This window comes from Sus scrofa, chromosome 5 (assembly GCF_054392235.1).
Source record: "Sus scrofa isolate SSC_HxYL_T2T_F1_AM1 chromosome 5, Sscrofa_HxYL_maternal_Yorkshire_Landrace_v2.0, whole genome shotgun sequence".
In the NCBI taxonomy this organism is placed as follows: Eukaryota; Metazoa; Chordata; class Mammalia; order Artiodactyla; family Suidae; genus Sus; species Sus scrofa.
Genome location: NC_139387.1, coordinates 49446155 through 49465544, shown reverse-complemented (window position 1 = coordinate 49465544; position 19390 = coordinate 49446155). Strand labels below are relative to the sequence as shown.

The window sequence follows — 19390 nt, the reverse complement described above, 5'->3', positions numbered from 1 at the left end:
TCCAACATGTGGCTGGTCCCTACTGAGATGTGCTGTAAGTATAAAATATACACTGAATTTTGAAGATTTAGTAAGAAAAAAAGAATGTGAAATAATTTTATATTGATTATAGGAATAATATCCTAGATATATAAATAAAATACATCATCAAAATTAATATCACCTGCTCTTTTTTTTTTTGCCTTTTTTAATGTGGTCACTAGAAAATTTATAATTACTAATATAGCTCACACTATACGTATAATGGACCATGCTGGTCTAGGGTAAGAGGACTCCAGGGAGAGAACAGAAAAACAGGCCATGAGACAAGAAGCTTGCTATCTTGAAGAACCTACAAGAAAAACAATGTAGCAGGAAAGAGTGATCCAATCAGAAAAGGTTGGAAAGACAGGCAGAGAGCAGATCACGAAGGCTAGGGTGAACAGACTGAATATTTGGTTCCCTCCTCAAATCCCTATGTTGAAATTTAATCCCCAACGTGACTGTATTTGGAGGTGGGGCCTTTGGGGTGTGCTTAGGTCATGAGGGTGGAGCCCCATGAATGGGATTCACACATACCCTTATATAAGAGAGATCTTGACAGTCAGGAAGCGGGCTTCCTGAAGGAGGACGCAGGCCCTCACCAGACACCAGATCTGCTGGCACTTTCATCTTGGACTTCCCAATCTCTAAAACTGTGAGAAGTAAATTTCTGTGGTTAGTAAGCCAACCAGTATATGGTATTCTGTGATAGTAGCCTGAACAAACTAAGATACAGGGTTAAGAATTTGAATCTTAGAACTGCCTTGTGGCACAGGGGAAACAAATCCAACTAGTATCCGTCAGGATGCCAGTTCAATTCCTGGCCTCGCTCAGTGGGTTAAGGATCCAGCATTGCCATGAGCTTTGGTGTAGGTCACTGACTCGGCTCGGATCTGGCAATGCTGTGGCCATGGCATAGGCAGGCATCTACAGCTCTGATTCTTCCCCTAGCTTGGGAACTTCCATGAGACAAAAAACCAACAACAACAAAAAACAAACAAAAAAACCTGATTACTTAGTATTTCACCCAAAAATAATTTCAGGCCCATAGAAGAAAAGGATGGTAAATTCAGAAATCAGTCATCCCATTTAACCCCTTCAAGACAGATAAGAACACTTGAGGCCTACAGCTATCCTAAGTAAATGGCCCAGGCAGGAGCTCAGCTTCTGGCTGTACATCCAGCTTTCACAACTATACTGACTGCCCCACCAGCCATGGTTCCACAAGCCATGGTTCCACAACCAACAATGCTTTTAAAAACTATAAACACATAGGAGTTCCTGCCATGGCTCAGCAGTTAGCAAACCCGACTAGCATTCGTGAGGACTTGGGTTCGATCCCTGGCCTCGATCAGTGGGTTAAGGATCCAGCACTGGTGTGAGCTGTGGTGTAGGTCACAGACACAGCTCAGATCCCAAGTTGCTGTGGCTCTGGTACAGGCTGGCAGCTACAGCTCCAAATGGACTCCTGGCCTGGGAACCTCCATATGCCATGGGTGCAGCCCTAAAAAGACCAAAAACAAAAAAACAAAAAACCCTATAAACTTATCTAAGGACAAGTAATTTATGCAAAGAAAAGATAGATGATAAAACCCAGTAAGAACAAAAAGGTTTAAAATTTTTGGAGTTCCCATGTGTGTGGCTCAGCAGATTAAGAACCCAACATAGCGTCTGTGAGACTGCAGGTTTGATCCCTGGCCTTGCTCAGTGGGTTAAGGATCCAGGTTAAGGATGCAAGCTGCGGCGTAGGTTGCTGATGTTGCTTGGATCTGGTGTTGCTGTGCTGTGGCTGTGCGTAGGCCAGCAGCTGCAGCCCCAACTCCTAACCTAGGAACTTTCACATGCCGCAAGTATGGCTGTAAAAAGACAAAAATTAAAATTAAAAAAATTTTTTAAAGTGTTATTTTTATTTGTGTGGTAAGTACCTTATACTGATATACTAATATCTTTTTTTTTTTTTTTTTTGGCATTTCTTGGGCCGCTCCTGCAGCATATGGAGGTTCCCAGGCTAGGGGTCTAATTGGAGCTGTAGCCGCCGGCCTACTCCAGAGCCACAGTAACTCGGGATCCAAGCTGCGTCTGCAACCTACACCACAGCTCACGGCAACGCCGGATCCTTAACCCACTGAGCAAGGCCAGGGATCGAACCCACAACCTCATGGTTCCTAGTCGGATTCGTTAACCGCTGCGCCATGACAGGAACTCCATACTCTTCTGTTTTTTTGATAAATGAATGAAAGAATGCAGGCAGTGCTGCCTTATAAGAGACCAGCCAGGTCAGGACATAAAGGTCATAAAGACCAGTCTTTTCCCTCTAAATATCTTTCCTCTACAGAGGAGCTAAAAGATAATCTCATTGATTATAAGGTTATCCATGTAGGGTCCCTATACTGGTAAATTTTATAATCTGTGTGATATAGTATATGTTCTTAAAGGAGGCAGCAAATGTAGTGGTTATAAGCATGTACGGAGCGTGTCAGATAAACTTTTAATCCAGGTTTCTTACTTCTTATATGAACCTAGGTAAAGTGCTTAAACTCCCTAGCCTCAGTTTCCTCATTTGTAAAATACAGAAAATAGTGCTACCTCCTAAAATTGCAGTCAGGAGTAAATGAGGTAATTATTATGAAGCACTTAGCATAGCGCTTAGTTACCATGTGGAAAATCCTGAATAAATGTTCTTTTATTACGGCTATTTTATTGTAGTCTTTCAGAACAGTGACTGTCACCTATATACACCTCAACCTGGCACACAGTAAGCATTTAACATTGACTAATTCATCCAAAATGCAATGGCTGTATGGCTTTAACAAAAACAAAATTTAGGTCATTATCAACCAAAAATGTTAAGAATCTGGATATATGGCACTTGTTTCCTAAAGTACTTTTTTTAAAAAATTGGAAGTATAGTTGATTAAAGTACCTTATGTAGGAACTACATCTACCCTCTAATAAAGTGAAGAAGAAAATGTTGTCTTCTGTATGGAGTTCCATAGAATTTATGACTAACAATGCACTGTATTCTAGACATTCACTTTTATTGCTCCAACACTGTCTGTTACCAGAAGTGGCAATACAAACAAAAAGATATACTCAGGAATTTCAGAACAATGTGTCAACCCCTCAGCAGTGGATAGTACATACTTTCCCTCCTCCAGCCCGTTTTTTCTCCTCTCATTCCCTTTCTTTTCCTTTCTTTAACTATTTTCTCCACCTCCAAAGACACTTAGGTCCTCCCTCCCCCCCTTCCCCTAACCATATGGTCTTCTCTGGTCTTCTGAGCTCCCTATGCTGGTTCACCCTGCATTACCCAATGCAGCAGACACCTAAGCCCTAGGGCTGCCATAGAGAGGTTCAGCTCCCTTCACTGCTGGCGGAATTTTTCTATAAAATCCCCACGAATTTTTAAAACCAAGTTATCACTCTATCACAGCAACTAGACCTTGAATCTTCTTTGGCTCCACTGGAATGGAATTTGATCCTTCCCCAGCCCCCCAATTACCAGGCTAGACCTTCCAAACTCCCCAGCATAATCTATGGTGGGTCAGGGATGTCAATAAACCTAACAACTGTGATCCTACCTACCACGCCTGTACACCTGGCCAAGGTTTTGGGGGTTTTGTTGCTGTTGTTTCGTTTTTGTTTTTGTTTTGGCCTCACATGTAGCATATGGAAGTTCCCAGGCCAGGGACAGAATCCCAGCCACAGCTGTGGCAATGCCAGATCCTGGTTTTTAGCAGTCTTGACTGTGACTTTCAGTCTGGATTAAGGGCAATCCAGAAAGACTTGCCAAATTTGAGTCAAGCTCACCTTTTTTATTTTTCAGAGCTTAAAATGAAATAACTATGGAGCTTCCTATACTAGAACAACCGGGCTTCACTCTGGTGTCTACACTGGTCAAATGTGATCTCTGAGACCTACCCTTAATCTCTCATCCTTGGTTTCTTCACTGTAAATGATGTCTAAGATCCCTTCCAGCACTACTGTAATGATACTGTCAGTCTCAATTAAATTTTATATTTGAATTTAGACTATGGTCTCCACTGCCTCTAAGCATTTCTGGAAGCCATGCCCAAGACACCAAAGCTAAAAATAAATAGCTAGAGGCACCAAGGAAGATCTCTATGGCAAGGATCTCACCCATCTGACTTCCTCATCTACCAGTAGGAGTGAATCCAAGCTACCATGGAAACGCTTTAAGAATATTCTGGTCACCACATGATTTGTAGACTCATTTGTAAATCTTATATTCGTTCACTTATTAAAAACTATGTACTATGTATAATGTACTATGAAAGAGAAAGGCAAAGACCCTTCCCTCTTGAGGGCTTGCATATTTATGTTACTTAAGTAAAGATCTAATTACATCCTTCAGTTTTCCACTGCCTGAAATATTTGTTGCTGTAAATCAAGCCACATAAATTGCTACATCTAGGTCTTAAAGGAAATGCGAGCCCATAAAAGAAAATTTCAAAATGACACCTGCCTCCCTTCACATCAACTAATTCCAAATACCTCTATTTATACCTCCTTTTCTTCTTTATGCCATAAAGAATCAGTTTGAAACCTTCTGTATCTTTAAAATTAAAGGAAATTTAAACATTTCTGCTTTAACATTTATGGGATGCTTTCTTTTAAAGGATAAAGTACATCTTGAAAATACATAGTGAATAGGAAAAGCACAACAACTAAGATTCGGTAGAGAAAGGACAAGAGGTAATACTGGTATATCAGTATGTACAGAAAATTTCAAGGTCTTCTATTTTTTTTTTTTTTTTTTTTTTTTTAATGTGGAAGGTCCCGGGCCGGGGATCAAACCCATGCCACAGCTGCGACCCAAGCCACAGCAGTGACAACACCAGATCATTAATACTCTGTGCCACCATAGAATTCCTAGACCCTCTATTTTAAATATTTTTAATTTATATATATTTAAATTACTTTCAGCTGTTAAAAGACCTACTTGAGTTCCCATTGTGGTACAGTGGAAACAAATCTGACTAGTCACCATGAGGACTCAGGTTCAATCCCTGGCCTTGCTCAGTGGGTTAAGGATCTGGTGAGTGAGCTGGGATCCTTCACTGCTGTGGCTGTGGCATACACCAGTAGCTAAGCTCCAATTCGATCCCCTAGTTTGGGAACCTCCATATGTCATAGGGTGGCACTAAAAAAAAAAAAAAAAAAAAAAAAAAAAAAGACGTACTTGACATGAAAGACGTCTTTTCATTGTTGGTAAAGCAGAGTTTTTTATCATAAGGTTTCCGTCTATTTAATTCATCATATGGTTTGTCTCCCTAATTTGAAAACAATGTCCCACCACCTGCAGAGTGTGAATTCTAGGAATATGTATATGTTAAGAAAAAGTCTATAAAGCAATTGGTAGAATTTATGTTTAATAAAAGCCAATTAAGATCTTCTACAGGCAGGATGATAATCTGCTAAAAACAGTGCGATAAAAATAGATGGGTTCCAGAAAAGTAAAACAGAAACTTAACTACCATTAACTTTGAAATTAATGCAGCAAAACAGAAACAACCTTCTGACTAATTTGCCTAACTCACTGGCCTTGTTTCCTGATCCCTAAATGTAGCTCTGTGGAAACAGTCAAGAAGATTGTTAGTAGGGAACATGATACTACATTCTCTTGTCTTCCTCTCCTCACTAGCCACACTTAATCTCCATGGTGGTTTCCTCCTCATCCTCCCCACCTCTGAATGCTGGAGCGTCTCCAAGGCTCAGTCCTTTAGCCTCTTTTCTTTGCTATCTATACTCACTCTCTGGGTGATGTCTCCCAATATCACAACTTTCGATTTATATGTAAAAATAAATTTAGACCCCTGAGAGATGTCTGGCCAACTTGCTATCTCCATCTGAATGTCCAATGGGCATCTCAAACTTAACATGTCCAAAGTGGAATTAATCTTCTCCAATCTTCATCAGTCTTCCAATTTCAACCTTTTTTTTTTTTTTTTGGCTTTTTAGGGCCACCCCCGCAACAGATGGAAGTTCCCATGCTAGGGGCTGAATTGGAACTACAGCTGCCGGCCTATGCCATCCTTAACCCACTGAGCAAGGCCAAGGATTGAACCTGCATCCTCATGGATCCTAGTCAGGTTTGTTAACCGCTGAGCCACAAAGGGAACTCCAATCTTCCAATTTCAATAGAGAAGCTTATAATTGTTTAGGCATAAAATCTTTGAGTCATCTTTGCTTACTTTCTTTGAATATGGATACCCTTACTCAATTCATCAGCAAGTCCTGCTGGCTTTCCCTTCAAAATACATCCAGCTTCTAAACACTTCACTACCATTGCCTTGGTCCAAGCCACCAACATCTCTCACCTCAATTAGTGAAAAAGAGACTCCTAACTGGTCAGTCTCTATCCTTGCCCCTGATGTAGTCTCGTCAACATGACAGCCACGGCCAATTTTTCAGATCTCATTACGCTGCTCAGAACCTTCCAGTAGTTTCCCATCTCAAAGCAAAAGACTAACAGTTGTCCATGAGGCCTATAGAATCTCCCCTACCCTTTCTTAATGATCATACCTACTATTCGTCCCCACATTCAGCTCCAACCACACTGGTCTCCTTGCTATTAACCTACTAAACTAAGCACTCTTCTACCTCAAGTCTTTGCTGTTTCCTCTGCGGGCAATGCTGTTCCCTGAGACAATCCACATGCGTTGCTACATCACCTCCTTTAGGGTTCAGTTCAAATACCATCACATTGGAGTTCCCGTTGTGGCGCAGTGGTTAATGAATCCGACTAGGAACCATGAGGTTGCAGGTTCCGTCCCTGCCCTTGCTCAGTGGGTTAACGATCCGGCGTTGCCGTGAGCTGTGGTGTAGGTTGCAGACGCGGCTCGGATCCCGCGTTGCTGTGGCTCTGGCGTAGGCCGGTGGCTACAACTCCGATTCAACCCCTAGCCTGGGAACCTCCATATGCCGCGGGAGCGGTCCAAGAAATAGCAACAACAACAACAATAATGCCGAGGGAGCGGCCCAAGAAATAGCAACAACAATAACAACAACAACAAAAGACAAAAAAAAAAAAATACCATCACATTATCAGTGTGACCTTCTATAGCAATTTTAGTAAAAAACATAACCCCACCATTCTGCCAGCACTGCCCTATCCTCATTTCTCTGCTTTATTTTTCCTCATAGCACTTATTAACCTCTGACAAACTATGAGTTTTTGTTATTTGTTTACACTAGAAATGTAAGCTCGGAGTTCCCACTGTGGCTCAGTGGTTAACAAATCCGACTAGGAACCATGAGGTTTCGGGTTTGATCCCTGGCCTCGCTCAGTGGGTTAAGGATCTGGCATTGCCATCAGCTATAGTGTAGGTTGCAGATGCGGCTCGGATCCCACTTTGCTGTGGCTTTGGCGTGGGCGGCTACAGATCAGATTAGACCCCTAGCCTGGGAACCTCCATATGCCACAGGTGTGGCCCTAAAAAGACAAAAGACAAAAAAAAAAGAAATAAAGAAATATAAGCTCTATGATGGTAGGGATTCTTGACAGCTTTATTTACACCTCTACCCTGATCTGCACCTAAAGGCTTTCAGAATTATTTGTTGAATGAAATAATGAAATAGTTATCACACAAAATTGATTTTACAAGATCCTGCTCCTTGGCTGTGTTGGTTGAATGTTCTTTAGAAAGCACTACATGGAGTTTCTGTCATGGCTCAGCAGAGACAAATCAGACTAGCATCCATGAGGATGTAGGTTCGACCCCTGGCCTCCCTCAGCGGGTTAAGGATCTGGCATTGCCCTGAGCTGTGGTATAGGTGGCTCAGATCTCACATTGCCGTGGCTGTGGCTTGGGCCGGCGGCTACAGCTCTGATTAGACCCCTAGCCTGGGAACCTCCATATGCCACAGGTGCAGCCCTAAAAAGACAAAAGCAAAATTGATTGTTATCTCAAAACACCAAGTTTTTTGTGTTTTTTTTTTATTTTGTTTTTGTTTGTTTTTTTTTTGTCTTTTGTCTTTTTGTCTTTTGTTGTTGTTGTTGTTGTTGTTGCTATTTCTTGGGCCACTCCCGCGGCATATGGAGGTTCCCAGGCTAGGGGTTGAATCGGAGTTGTAGCCACCGGCCTACGCCAGAGCCACAGCAACGCGGGATCCGAGCCGCGTCTGCAATCTACACCACAGCTCACGGCAACGCCGGATCGTTAACCCACTGAGCAAGGGCAGGGACCGAACCCGCAACCTCATGGTTCCTAGTCGGATTCGTTAACCACTGCGCCACGACGGGAACTCCTTTTTTTTTTTTATTCTTTGTGTTGGTTTATTTGTTTGTTTTTGTTTTTTTAGGCCACACGCAGGGCATATGGAGGTTCCCAGGATAGGGGTCAAATCGAACCTGTGTCCTCATGGATGCTAGTTGGGTTTGTTAACCACTGAGCCACGACAGGAACTCCAAAACACCAAGTATTATGAGAAGCAGAAAGCCCAAACAATCACCCACACATACTACTGCATAATAAGCCAGTTTGTATCTAAAAAATTGCATTAACATTTTTTTTTTACTGTTCAATTTTGTTAAAGCCATTTGCAGGATGTCTAAAGAGTCCCAGGCCACACCTACAAGTGTCATTTTAGTTTTACTAGGCATATAGACTTGAAATAAAGAAGGAAAAAACACAGGCTTTTTCTAGTCATCAGTCACCACTGACAGAAGGTCTCCAAGTGACCCTGTGCCACGAGAGCTTGGGGAAATGTTAGGGAAAAGGGGGATTCTACAAAAATAAAATAGTCCCTTCATCAATCCCAAAAGAGGAATCCCTCCAACGCCTCTGCAAACCTTTTTTTTGTTTTAACTTCATAGCACTTAACAAAGCCATTCTTAATATGTACATGAAATCTTAACTGAAAAAATAACATGATTATATAGTTACACATACAGGAAAACCTGGTACTCATTCCTCCTCTCCAAAAAAAAAAATTTAAGTAAAACTAGACATAGTTTTGGTTGAAAATGTTTTGCTGTGAAACTAACTTAACATATTCACTTAGCTAAGGGGTGGACTGATGGGTATTGTACCTTAAGGCTGAACAGTTTTGTTTACTATTGTTTATTACTTAATACACTCTTTCCAGTACCCCCTCCAAAAAGAAAAGAAAAAAATAATAAGACACATTGGTGCACTCAAGAAGGAATGCTATGTCCAAAAGAAGCTGTTCTGAAAAGCTATGACCTAAGTGTTTAAACACTGACACAGATAAAGTTCAGGCGGTAGATGTCACTTGTCTCACCCGTTTAAAAAAAAAAAATCCAGATTCAGATCCCAAGAAGACAAGCAGAAAGAAACAGGCGTGAAAAATAAAATCAGTCCTTTCTCCCGCCTCCTCCCAACACTGCGCACTCACCCCCGCCCCCTCCACCACCATCCTTTAACCGCCTCTTTTCCCATCTCCGATCCCCAGCTCAGCCCTGCACTGCGCCATCAAAAGAGTCGAGAGGACCGACCTATGCCCCTCCAGGAAAGCCCAGGCAGCAACACACGGTGCACCCAACTGAGGGGAATTATATTCAACTACTTAAACTCGGAACAGTGTAAGCAGTATCAACAAGGCATCATGCCGGGTCCCAAGCGTCCAAAGATCGTCGACAGCTCCTGCGACACTGCCAAAACGACAGGATTCCAAAAGGTGACTCGACCGTCATCGCAGAACCCGAGGCGGCGCAGACCGGGAACAGTTAAGGATGAAATCCAACTAGCCTCCAGCCTGGCGCTCGCCCCACGGGTCACTGCCGCCTGGGGGGACGCGGCCCCGCGGTCTCCCACGCCCCCTCTCCGAGGGGGCCCGGGCGCCGCGTCACGTGCCGGGGCTGAAACTTCGCAGCCGGGGCGGCGGGCGGCGCGGGGGGTGAGCCACGGGAGCGCAGCGAAGCCGGGAGTTCACGCGCCCGGTGATTCACCCGCTGCCTCCGCGAGCAGCTGCGGGAGAGGGGGCCGGCATGCTCGGCCCAGGCCGTGCCCTCGGAGCCGCCCCCTCCCCTGCCCCCGCGACTGTTATTAATAACCCCGCGCCCGCCAGGCGAAACCCTGGGCGGACGCCCGCGGGCTCAGCAGCGCACCCTGCACGCGGAATAAATAACAATGTCATTAAATCGCGGCCCCAGAACCCCGCCGGCCGGAGAGCAAGCGCCGCCGGGAGCTGACTTTGTCTGAAGCCCGTACCCCGCCTCCCGCGCGTCCTCGCAGCGTCCCCCGCGTCCCTGAGGAGTACACGGCGCCGCCGCAGCCCGGCCTTACCCGCCAGCTCGTCAGGCTCCAGCCCGCTGTCCGCGTCGATCCCGCACAGCACGAAGTAGTGCGCAAAGCGGCAGGCGGCCGGGGAGGAGCCCGAGCCCGGACCGGGCGCCGCGCCGCTGCCGCTCATCCCGGCGGCGCTGCTCCAGCCGCCGCCGCCGCCGCCGCCGCCGCCGCAGCTCGGGAGGGCTAGCTGCTGAGGCTGCCGCTCCGGCTTCGGTCTCCGCGCGCCCGTCCTAGGGCGACCCGGGCGCGCCCATGGCGGCGCAGCCACTGCTCGTCACCGCAGCCTCGCTCCTCGCTCGGCGCCGGGAAAGCGGCCGCGAGCTCGCGCCCAATCCTTCGGGATCCCAGTGACGGGTGGGGGAGGGGCGCACAGGGGGAGTGTCGCCGGGAGAGGCCTGCGCCGCCGCAGCTGCTCTCGTAAGCTGGGAGCCGCGGCGTCTGGCGCCCGCGGGTCAGCTGAGCGGCACACGGGCTGTGGGAGCGCAGGGAGCGCTGGGGCGCGGAGGACCGGTGCGTGGGGCGGGGGCGCGGCGGGGAGGGCGCGCGCGAAAGGGGCGGGAGCGCGCGTTTCGGTCCTGTGTGCGCGCGCTCCCAGCGGGCTCGGAATTGAGCGCCGCGCGCGGGCGGGATTCGTGCCAGCCTGCCCAGGCTGCGGAGCTGGGGCGACCCCACACACGCGCCTCTCGGCCTCCGCCAGCCAACAAGAGGCTTAGCCTCAGAGCGGGATGCTACCTTAGCCCTCTAAATGGGATGCTACCTATCCTAATTAAAAAGAAAGAAATGCAGCTTTGGGAAAGGCTAACGGCCGCTCTGAAATCTTTTCCACAAAGGTCTGGACCATCAACATATTTTAAACTGTGACAAGTACAGATGGCTATCTCATTTTAAGATCCTAGTCCTTGGACTTCCCTTGTGGTGGAGCAGGTTAAGGATCCGATGTTGTCACTACTGCAGCTTGGGTTCTGCTGTGACGGTGGTTCCAACCCTGATCTGGAAATTTACTCATGCCTTGAGAGGCGGCCAAAAAAAAAAAAAAAGAAAGAAAAAAAAATCCTAGTCCTTTAATCCTTCCCCCAGCTCTCAGCCCCATTCACAAGACATCTTTCCTCAATGAATTGGTGCCAACTCAGTGGGGCGGGGGCGGGGGGTAAACAACACAACTCAATATCTACAAAGATTTGAGACTTCTGAAAGGACTGCAATTGACAACTTCCCTTCCCTGACCCACTGTAATTTATCCAGACATTTTCCAGGTGAGTGTAAAGTTGCCAAGGCGCTCCAGTTCCCCAGCAGTGTTCTCGTTTGATTTTATCAGCTCTCCCTGCAGGTACAATCGGAGGCTGATAAGGCAACAGGAATTAGACCCTGAACTCTGCTCTTCACAAAGCTATTGCTTGCTTGCTTTTTTAAAAAAATTTAGGGTAAGTACCCAGGCTGGGGGTCTAATCAGAGCTTCAGCTGCTGTCTTCCGCCACAGCAATGCCCGTTCTGAGCCCCATACCTTCACGGCAATGCAGGATCCTTAACCCACTGATGGAGGCCAGGGATGTAACCTAGGTCCAATACTAGTTGGGTTCATAACCCGCTGAGTCACAACGGAAACCCTGGCTATGGCTTTCTTACCCTGCTCTTTCCTCTGACTTTCTCTTCTTCAGAAAGGGCTTGCCAACTAGTTATTACTCCTTTGAAAGGTGAAAAATTGAATCCATCCCATCTCCACATTGTCATCCCTTCCACAATTCTCCCTACTCTTTGAGGATTTGGATGGGGGGGTTGCGTGGTCTGAATCGTGACTACCACTGGTAGACACATAAAAAAACCCTCCAGGGTGGTGGACTAAGAGAATGAACCTCAATTATTTGAATAATGTTCTTCCTGGAAGATATGTATGCATACACACCATCATTTACTGTAGTCTGTACCCTCACTTTCTCTCTTTTCAAGTTTGAAATGAAAGAAAAATAAAACAATCAGAGTGAGCCACTGGCTGGGTAATTGACCATTAGCTCCTATTGCATCCTGAACTTTTCCTTCAAAACACTTTTAATGACTTTTTTCCTGTATCTATCTTCTTAGCTGGATTTTAAGCTCCACAGAGCAGGAGTCACGCTCTAAGATTCATCATATTTCTAGCATCTAGCAGAATACTGGTCCCACCTAGTCCCTCAGTTTATATTTATTGAATGAATGAAAGAAGGGTGGTTATCTAGGTAGTGACAAGCTGTTGATGCTACTAGGAAAATACGGAAACTCGAACATCTGTAACATATTTATGAACATATGCTAATTTGCTGTTGTTATACAGTTATTGCTTTTTCTCATATAGAGAGTACTGAAGTATATAAAACAATTTCACTAATAAGGGGGTCGGGAGACAGTGATAGGCTGTGTATGTATTTCTCCTATCTTTGATGGTAACTCCTTGCAGAATGTTTTTTAGAAACACAATAGAAAACTGATTTACTAAAAAAGAAAAGGGGGGGGGGGAGAAAACTGATTTACTGTTGGCACTAGCACCTTTTGGGGGGCACTTTTTTTGTATTTTTAGGGCCAAACCCACGGCATATGGAAATTCCCAGGCTAGGGGTTCAATCAGAGTTGTAGCTGCTGGCCTACATCACAGCCACAGCAATGCCAGATCCAAGCTTGGTCTGCAACCTACACCACAGCTCACAGCAACGCCAGATCCTTAACCCACTGAGCGAGGCCAGGGACTGAACCTGTTTACTCCTGGATACTATCCGGGTTCATACTGCTGAGCCATGATGGGAACTCCAAGATATGTCACTTTTTGTTCATTTGAAAAATGACTTATGAGCTTGTAAGCCCTGCATTATTTTTTTTAATTTTTTTAAATGATTTTTATTTTTTTCATTATAGTTGGTTTACAGTGTCCTGTCAGTTTCTACTGCACAGCATAGTGACACAATCACACACACATATATATATATTCTTTTTCTCACTTTATTCTCCATCATGTTCCATCATAAGTGACTAGACATAGTTCCCTGTGCTACACAGCAGGATCTCATTGCTTATCCACTCCAAATGCAATAGATTGCATCTATTAACCCCAGACTCCCAGTCCATGCCACTCCCTCCCTACATTAATGTTTTTAAGATGAAAAAATAGAAGCCCAAACAGAATGCATTCGATTATGATATGTAAATTTCATCAAAATAGCCAAAATATCGTATCTTTCCTAAAGCTTTCAAAAGAATAGTCACACATTAAAAGATTAAACTCAAATTTGAAAATACCTGAGTACATTCCTAATTATCACTTCAGATTGTGTAGGTATAGTCTGCATTATGTGGCAATAAAACAAAGTTGAAAGGATAAGCAAGAATTAACTACATGTCGGAGTTCCTGTCCTGGCTCGGTGGAAACGAATCTGACTATTACCCATGAGAACGAAAGTTTGATCCCTGGCCTTGCTCAATGGGTTAAGGATCCACATTGTCATTAGCTGTGGTGTAGGTTGAAGACTCGGCTTAGATCTGGCATTGCTGTGACTGTGGCACAGGCTGGCAGCTATAGCTCTGATTTGACCCCTAGCCTGGGAACCTCCATATGCTGCACATGCGGCCTTAAAAAGATTTAAAAAGAAAAAAAAAAGAGAGAAAGAATTAACCACATGTCATTGCATACATATTTTCCTCTGAAATAATGACATTGATTAACTAAGTGAACAAAAAATGACTTAAAATAAATCTTCCAAAATATTTATTGTGTTCAGGAAGAGAGAGTCATATCCCCATTACTATGCTAAGACAACCCTTGTCTGTACCATCCTTCACCTCCATCCACCATGCTGTCCATACATACTCACAACCAAGAGATAAGGGATGGCTAAAGTAACTATTCAGAGCCCCGATGATCATTGGATCACATTTTACCAGTGGTCAGTGTTACCATGTGTTAGACCACCAGGTTAACAGTGCTCAGTCAATACTATGCTCAGTCATTCCTATGTTTCCTGCAGGCAGCGGACCCTGGCAAGGCTCGGCTACTCCAAGCATGAGTCACGCCCTCCATTTGAGGTTTTATCAGAGTTGTTCAGAGCAGATCATTGCTCAAACACTTAGGAGTGCTGCCTTCCATTCTGCTGTCATTTCTTATACATATGCTGCCTGACTGGGAACCTGCAGTGGAGGCAATAATCCCAACTTTAACCTCTATATAGCACAAAACACGCCAAGTAACCACAAGTCCAATGGAGGAAAATCTTGAGTGACATTTTCTTCTGCCAGGGTTTTAGCTTTCTGGGAAAATCTTATATCACAATGAAAGCTTATTTGGGGACTTCCCATCGTGGCGCAGTGGTTAACGAATCCGACTAGGAACCATGAGGTTGAGGGTTCGATCCCTGCCCTTGCTCAGTGGGTCAAGGTTCTGGCATTGCCGTGAGCTGTGGTGTAGGTTGCAGACGCGGCTCGGATCCTGCGTTGCTGTGGCTCTGGCATAGGCTGGCAGCTGCAGCTCCGATTTGACCCCTAGCCCGGGAACCTCCATATGCTGCAGGAGTGGCCCAAGAAATGGCAAAAAGAAAAAAAGAAAAAAAAGAAAAGAAAGCTTATTTGGAAAATCAGTAATTGTCTTCCCTCATCCTTAGTTTCAGAAAAAGCATTCGTTTTTGCCAATAAGAGTTTGGTAGGAAACCAGCCCACCCACAATTTTGCATAAATCTGTTTCTACCTTATACAATGAGTTCAGGATGATCAAAAACCTCTTTTATGTAAGTCAGTATGCTAATGCTTCAGGAATATGAAATTAAGACAGAATCCCTCTTCTTCAGGGTTTATAGTTTAGCAAGAAGAGAAATATTTTTCAAAATTATTTAAAATACCAAAAAGAGATAATAAAAAGGAAAATATATATTCCACATGACAAAAAGTGATAAGGGATTGGGTGAGCAGAGAGCTATAATCTTGCTAGGGAACCTAGTAAGTCATCATGAAAGTGGTAATATTTGATTGGGTTTTTTTGTTTTGTTTTGTTTTTTGCCTTTTAGGGCCGCACTCACGGCATATGGAAGTTCCCAGGCTCAGGGTCAAATTGGAGCTGTAGCTGCTGACCTACACCACAGCTCACAGCAATGCAGGACCCTTAACCCAGTGAGCGAGGCCAGGGATTGAACCTGTGTCCTCATGGATGCTAGTCAGATTTGTTAATCGTTGGGCCAAGACGGGAACTCCAAAAGTGTTAATATTAGAGATGGCCTTATAAAAGGAATAGGAGTTCACCAGGTAGAGGTGGGGAGGAAGATATTCCAGGCGCAGAAGAAATGACTGGGGTATAAAAGTGTAGAAGACTTGGAGTTCTCATCGTGGCTCAGTAGTTAATGAATCTGACTAGGAACCATGACGTTGCAGGTTCGATCCCTGGTCTCGTTCAGTGGGTTAAGGGTCCGGCATTGCCGTGAGCTGTGGTGCAGGTCACAGATGTGGCTCGGATCCCGAGTTGCTGTGGCTCTGGTGTAGGCCAGTGCCTACAGCTCCGATTCGACCCCTAGCCTGGGAACCTCCATATGCTGCAGGTGCAGCCCTGAAAAGACAAAAGACAAAAAAAAAAAAAGTAGAGGAACAAAGTTCAACTGAAGCCAGAGCATGAAGAGAATCGAATGCCTAGTGAATGGGGCTGACTCACTCTTTTTTTTTTTTTTTTTTTTCTTTTTTCTTTTTAAGACTGCACCCTTGGCATGTGGAAGTTCCCAGGCTAGGGGTCCAATCAGAGCTACACCTGCTGGCCTATGCCACAGCCACAGCAACACAGGATCCAAGCTGAATCTGCAACCTACACCAACAGCAATGCTGGATCCCTGACCCAACCAGTGAGGCCAGGGTTCAAACCCGCATCCTCATGGATACTAGTCAGATTCATTTCTGCTGAGACACAACAGGAACTCCAACTCACTTCTTAAGGTCTTGCTGATACCTGAAAGCTAGTCTTAGCTAGTGTTGAGCGATTTTAACACAGAATACCTGAAGGTAGCTAAGCCAGCCCCCTCATTTCACAAATAAAAATGTCTAAGTCCCACAGAATTTTCATGACTTACCCAAACACACAGTGTCAGTGGCAGGACCAGTAACAAAGCCTAAAAGACTGGATTGCGGCACCATGGCTCATGGCAACACCTGATCCTTAATCCAGTGATCAAGGCCAAGGATGGAACCCACATCCTCATGGATCCTAGTTGGGATTGTTAACCACTGAGCCATGAAGGAAACTCCTGACTTTTTTTTTTTTTTTAACCTAAGCTAACTTAAATTGGGATTCTGGCACTTGCAGCCAAAAGAGCACCTATGTCAATGTGATTTGGCCTGCAAAGTATTAATAGGAAGAATTGGGCAAAACCTTCAGGCTACCCCAGGCTAAAAATTATAATAAACCACTCTACACGCTCATCTGACCCCAAATTCAAAAGACTTAAAGAGAAGCTGTAATTCTGTATATGTTTTCAAGATCCCCTATAAATATAAATACATAAACTTTACAAAATCTAATTGTACCAGAGTTCTTATTATGGCTCAGTGGGTTAAGGACCTGACCTTGTCTCTGTAAGGATGCGGGTTCAATCTCTGGCCTGACTCGGTGGGTTAAGTAAGGATCCAGCATTGCTTCAAGCTGTGGTGTAGGTCACAGCTGCAGCTCTGATTCAACCCCTGGCCCAGGAACTTCCATATGCCTCAGCAGTGGCTGTAAAAAGAAAAAAAAAACAAAAACAAAAACACCTAATTGTGCCTTACCTGTCCACTTCTTGAAACAAAGAGAAACTATATTTAAAATATCATAAATTTATTTTTTTCAATTGTCAGTATACTGATTGCATTTGTGTTCAGGCCCTGGCACAGCACACAGAAGGGAACATTTGAGCCTGTAGCACATCTATATTTACCCAGTATTGCTGTCGCATATAAGCTCCAAGTGGAAAGAAAATACCTGAAACTTCAATGCTTACAGCATTTAATTAGATTAGCTCAATCCAGTGGAGCAATGAGGACTATGAATGTCAGACTTTGCTATCAGCAATTGAAGAGAATAGTAAGCATGTGGTAAAGAAGGGGCCGTGAGGGTTACAATAGTAGAAGCCCCTCCTTATGGAAACTTAAGGAAAAATGAAAGGAAGTTCCTCTCTAAGGAGTGTTTGTTGAATCAGAATCCATTCCCCTCCCTTCATTGTAGAGCACTGATGTTGATTGGGTGGGATCAGACTTACAGCTAGCTCTAGGGTGAAGCTTTGTGAACCTATGTCTCTTTTAGGGGTTAATGGTTCAGAGATGGACAACTGTCCTAAGCTGGCCTAATTAGTGTGAGGTTGGGAACTTTTTTTTTTTTTTTTTTTTTTTTTTTGGTCTTTTGTCTTTTGAGGTTGGGAACTTTTGTTTGATATTTGGAGGAAGGAACACTGTCTTCACATCCTGGATATAAATAAGGAAGTATACAGAATTGCTGGTAGCCCTTCAAGGAAAGCCAGACCAAGGATAAGCCATCATACAGAACAGGGCAGAGCTGAGAGAAACTCCAAAAAGCAGACTGTATCATGAACTCCAGATCAAATCACAGAAGAAGCCAGCCAGATATCTGGAATGTGTCAGTTAATGTGAGCCAATATATTCCTCTCATTGTTTCAACCAGTTTGAGTTCTTTTCTTTTTTCTTTCTTTCTTTTTTTTTTTAATGTTTTCTAGGGCCGCTCCTGTGGCATATGGAGGTCCCCAGGCTAGGAGTCTAATCAGAGCTGTAGCCACCGGCCTACACCAGAACCACAGCAACGCAGGATCTGAGCCGCATCTGTGAGCTACACCAGAGCTCACAGCAACGCCGGATCCTTAACCTACTGTGCGAGGCCAGGAATTGAACCTCATGGTTCCTAGTCAGATTTTCCATCAAAATTTAGAATACTATACCTTTGGGTTCATCATTTCTACATCTCAGAATCTCTCCTACAAAAGTACACAAGCGAAGGATATATATATACAATGAAATTCCCTGAAATTGTTCATGATATTAAAGAAGTGGAGGTAATCTTATTTCTACCAAGAGGAAACAGTTATATAAATTATGGTATATCTCTGTGGTGTAATGCTAAGAAAGAAGTTGCACTGATGGAAAAACATTTTCTGATGTGGAGTTCCCGTCATGGTGCAGTGGAAACGAATTCGGCTGGGAACCATGAGGTTGCGAGTTCCATCTCTGGCCTCGCTCAGTGGGTTAAGGATCTGTTGTTGCCATAAGCTGTGGTGTAGGTCGAAGACGTGGCTTGGATCTGGCATTATTGTGGCTGTGGTGTAGGCCAGTGGCTACAGCTCCAATTAAACCTCTAGCCTGGGAACTTCCATATGCCATGGGTGTGGCCCTAAAAAGACAAAAAAAAAAAAAAATTGTAAGTCATGGTTATTCTTATATAAATAACTCAAACTTGAAACTTTTTTTTTGCTTGTTTTTTTTTTTTTTTTTGGCCATGCCGACAGCATGCAGAAGTTCCCAGGTCAGGGATAGAACCCAAGCCACAGTAGCAACCTGAGCCATAGCAGTGACAATGCTAGAACCTCACTGAGACACCAGGGAACTCCAAAACTGTAACTATTTTATTGACTTATTCCTAAGACTAATTTGAATGACTATAAATGTATTCATATATGAATATGTACACATGCATGTATAATAGAGTATAATAATTGATAATTTGTTCATTATTCAACAATTGTTATTGCGTGCCTGCCGTATGCCAGGCGGTGTTCTGTCAAAGAGTCCCATAGATTTAAAGTGTTGCACATGAGATCCAAAATTGCTTCAAGAATATAAGTAACTGGAGTTCCTGTTGTGGCTCAGTGGTTAACGAATCCGACTAGGAACCATGAGGTTGAGGGTTCAATCCCTGTCCTTGCTCAGTGGGTTAAGGATCTGGCGTTGCCATGAGCTGTGGTGTAGGTTGCAGACTCAGCTCGGATCCCGCGTTGCTGTGGCTCTGGCGTAGGCCGGTGGCTACAGCTCCGATTCGACCCCTAGCCTGGGAACCTCCATATGCCTTGGGAGCGGCCCTAGAAATGGCAAAAAGACAAAAAGACAAAAAAAAAAAAAAAAAAAAAAAA

General features: G+C 44.4%; 2 protein-coding genes across 9 annotated transcripts in view; one reads left to right on the top strand and one right to left on the bottom strand.

Annotated features, from left to right (window-relative positions):
• Positions 1 to 19390, bottom strand: part of DENND5B (DENN domain containing 5B) — a 293655-nt gene that overhangs the window by 217695 nt on the left and 56570 nt on the right. For 7 of the 8 annotated variants that reach the window (XR_014803666.1, XM_021092090.2, XM_021092093.2 and 4 more), the window contains exon 1: positions 10293 to 10522. The exons of the other annotated variant lie outside the window; for it this stretch is intronic. Coding sequence is in view for 6 of the 7 variants with exons in the window: in XM_021092090.2 (XP_020947749.1) it covers positions 10293 to 10419 (127 nt within the window). In the remaining variant the exon portion in view is untranslated. Of the gene's footprint in view, positions 1 to 10292; positions 10523 to 19390 lie in introns of those variants that run through there. 8 annotated transcript variants of the gene reach the window in all.
• Positions 9420 to 10297, top strand: LOC146403355 (uncharacterized). Its single transcript, XM_084956440.1, has one exon. The coding sequence runs from the start codon at positions 9505 to 9507 to the stop codon at positions 10054 to 10056; it is 552 nt and encodes a 183-aa protein (XP_084812566.1). The 5' UTR covers positions 9420 to 9504; the 3' UTR covers positions 10057 to 10297.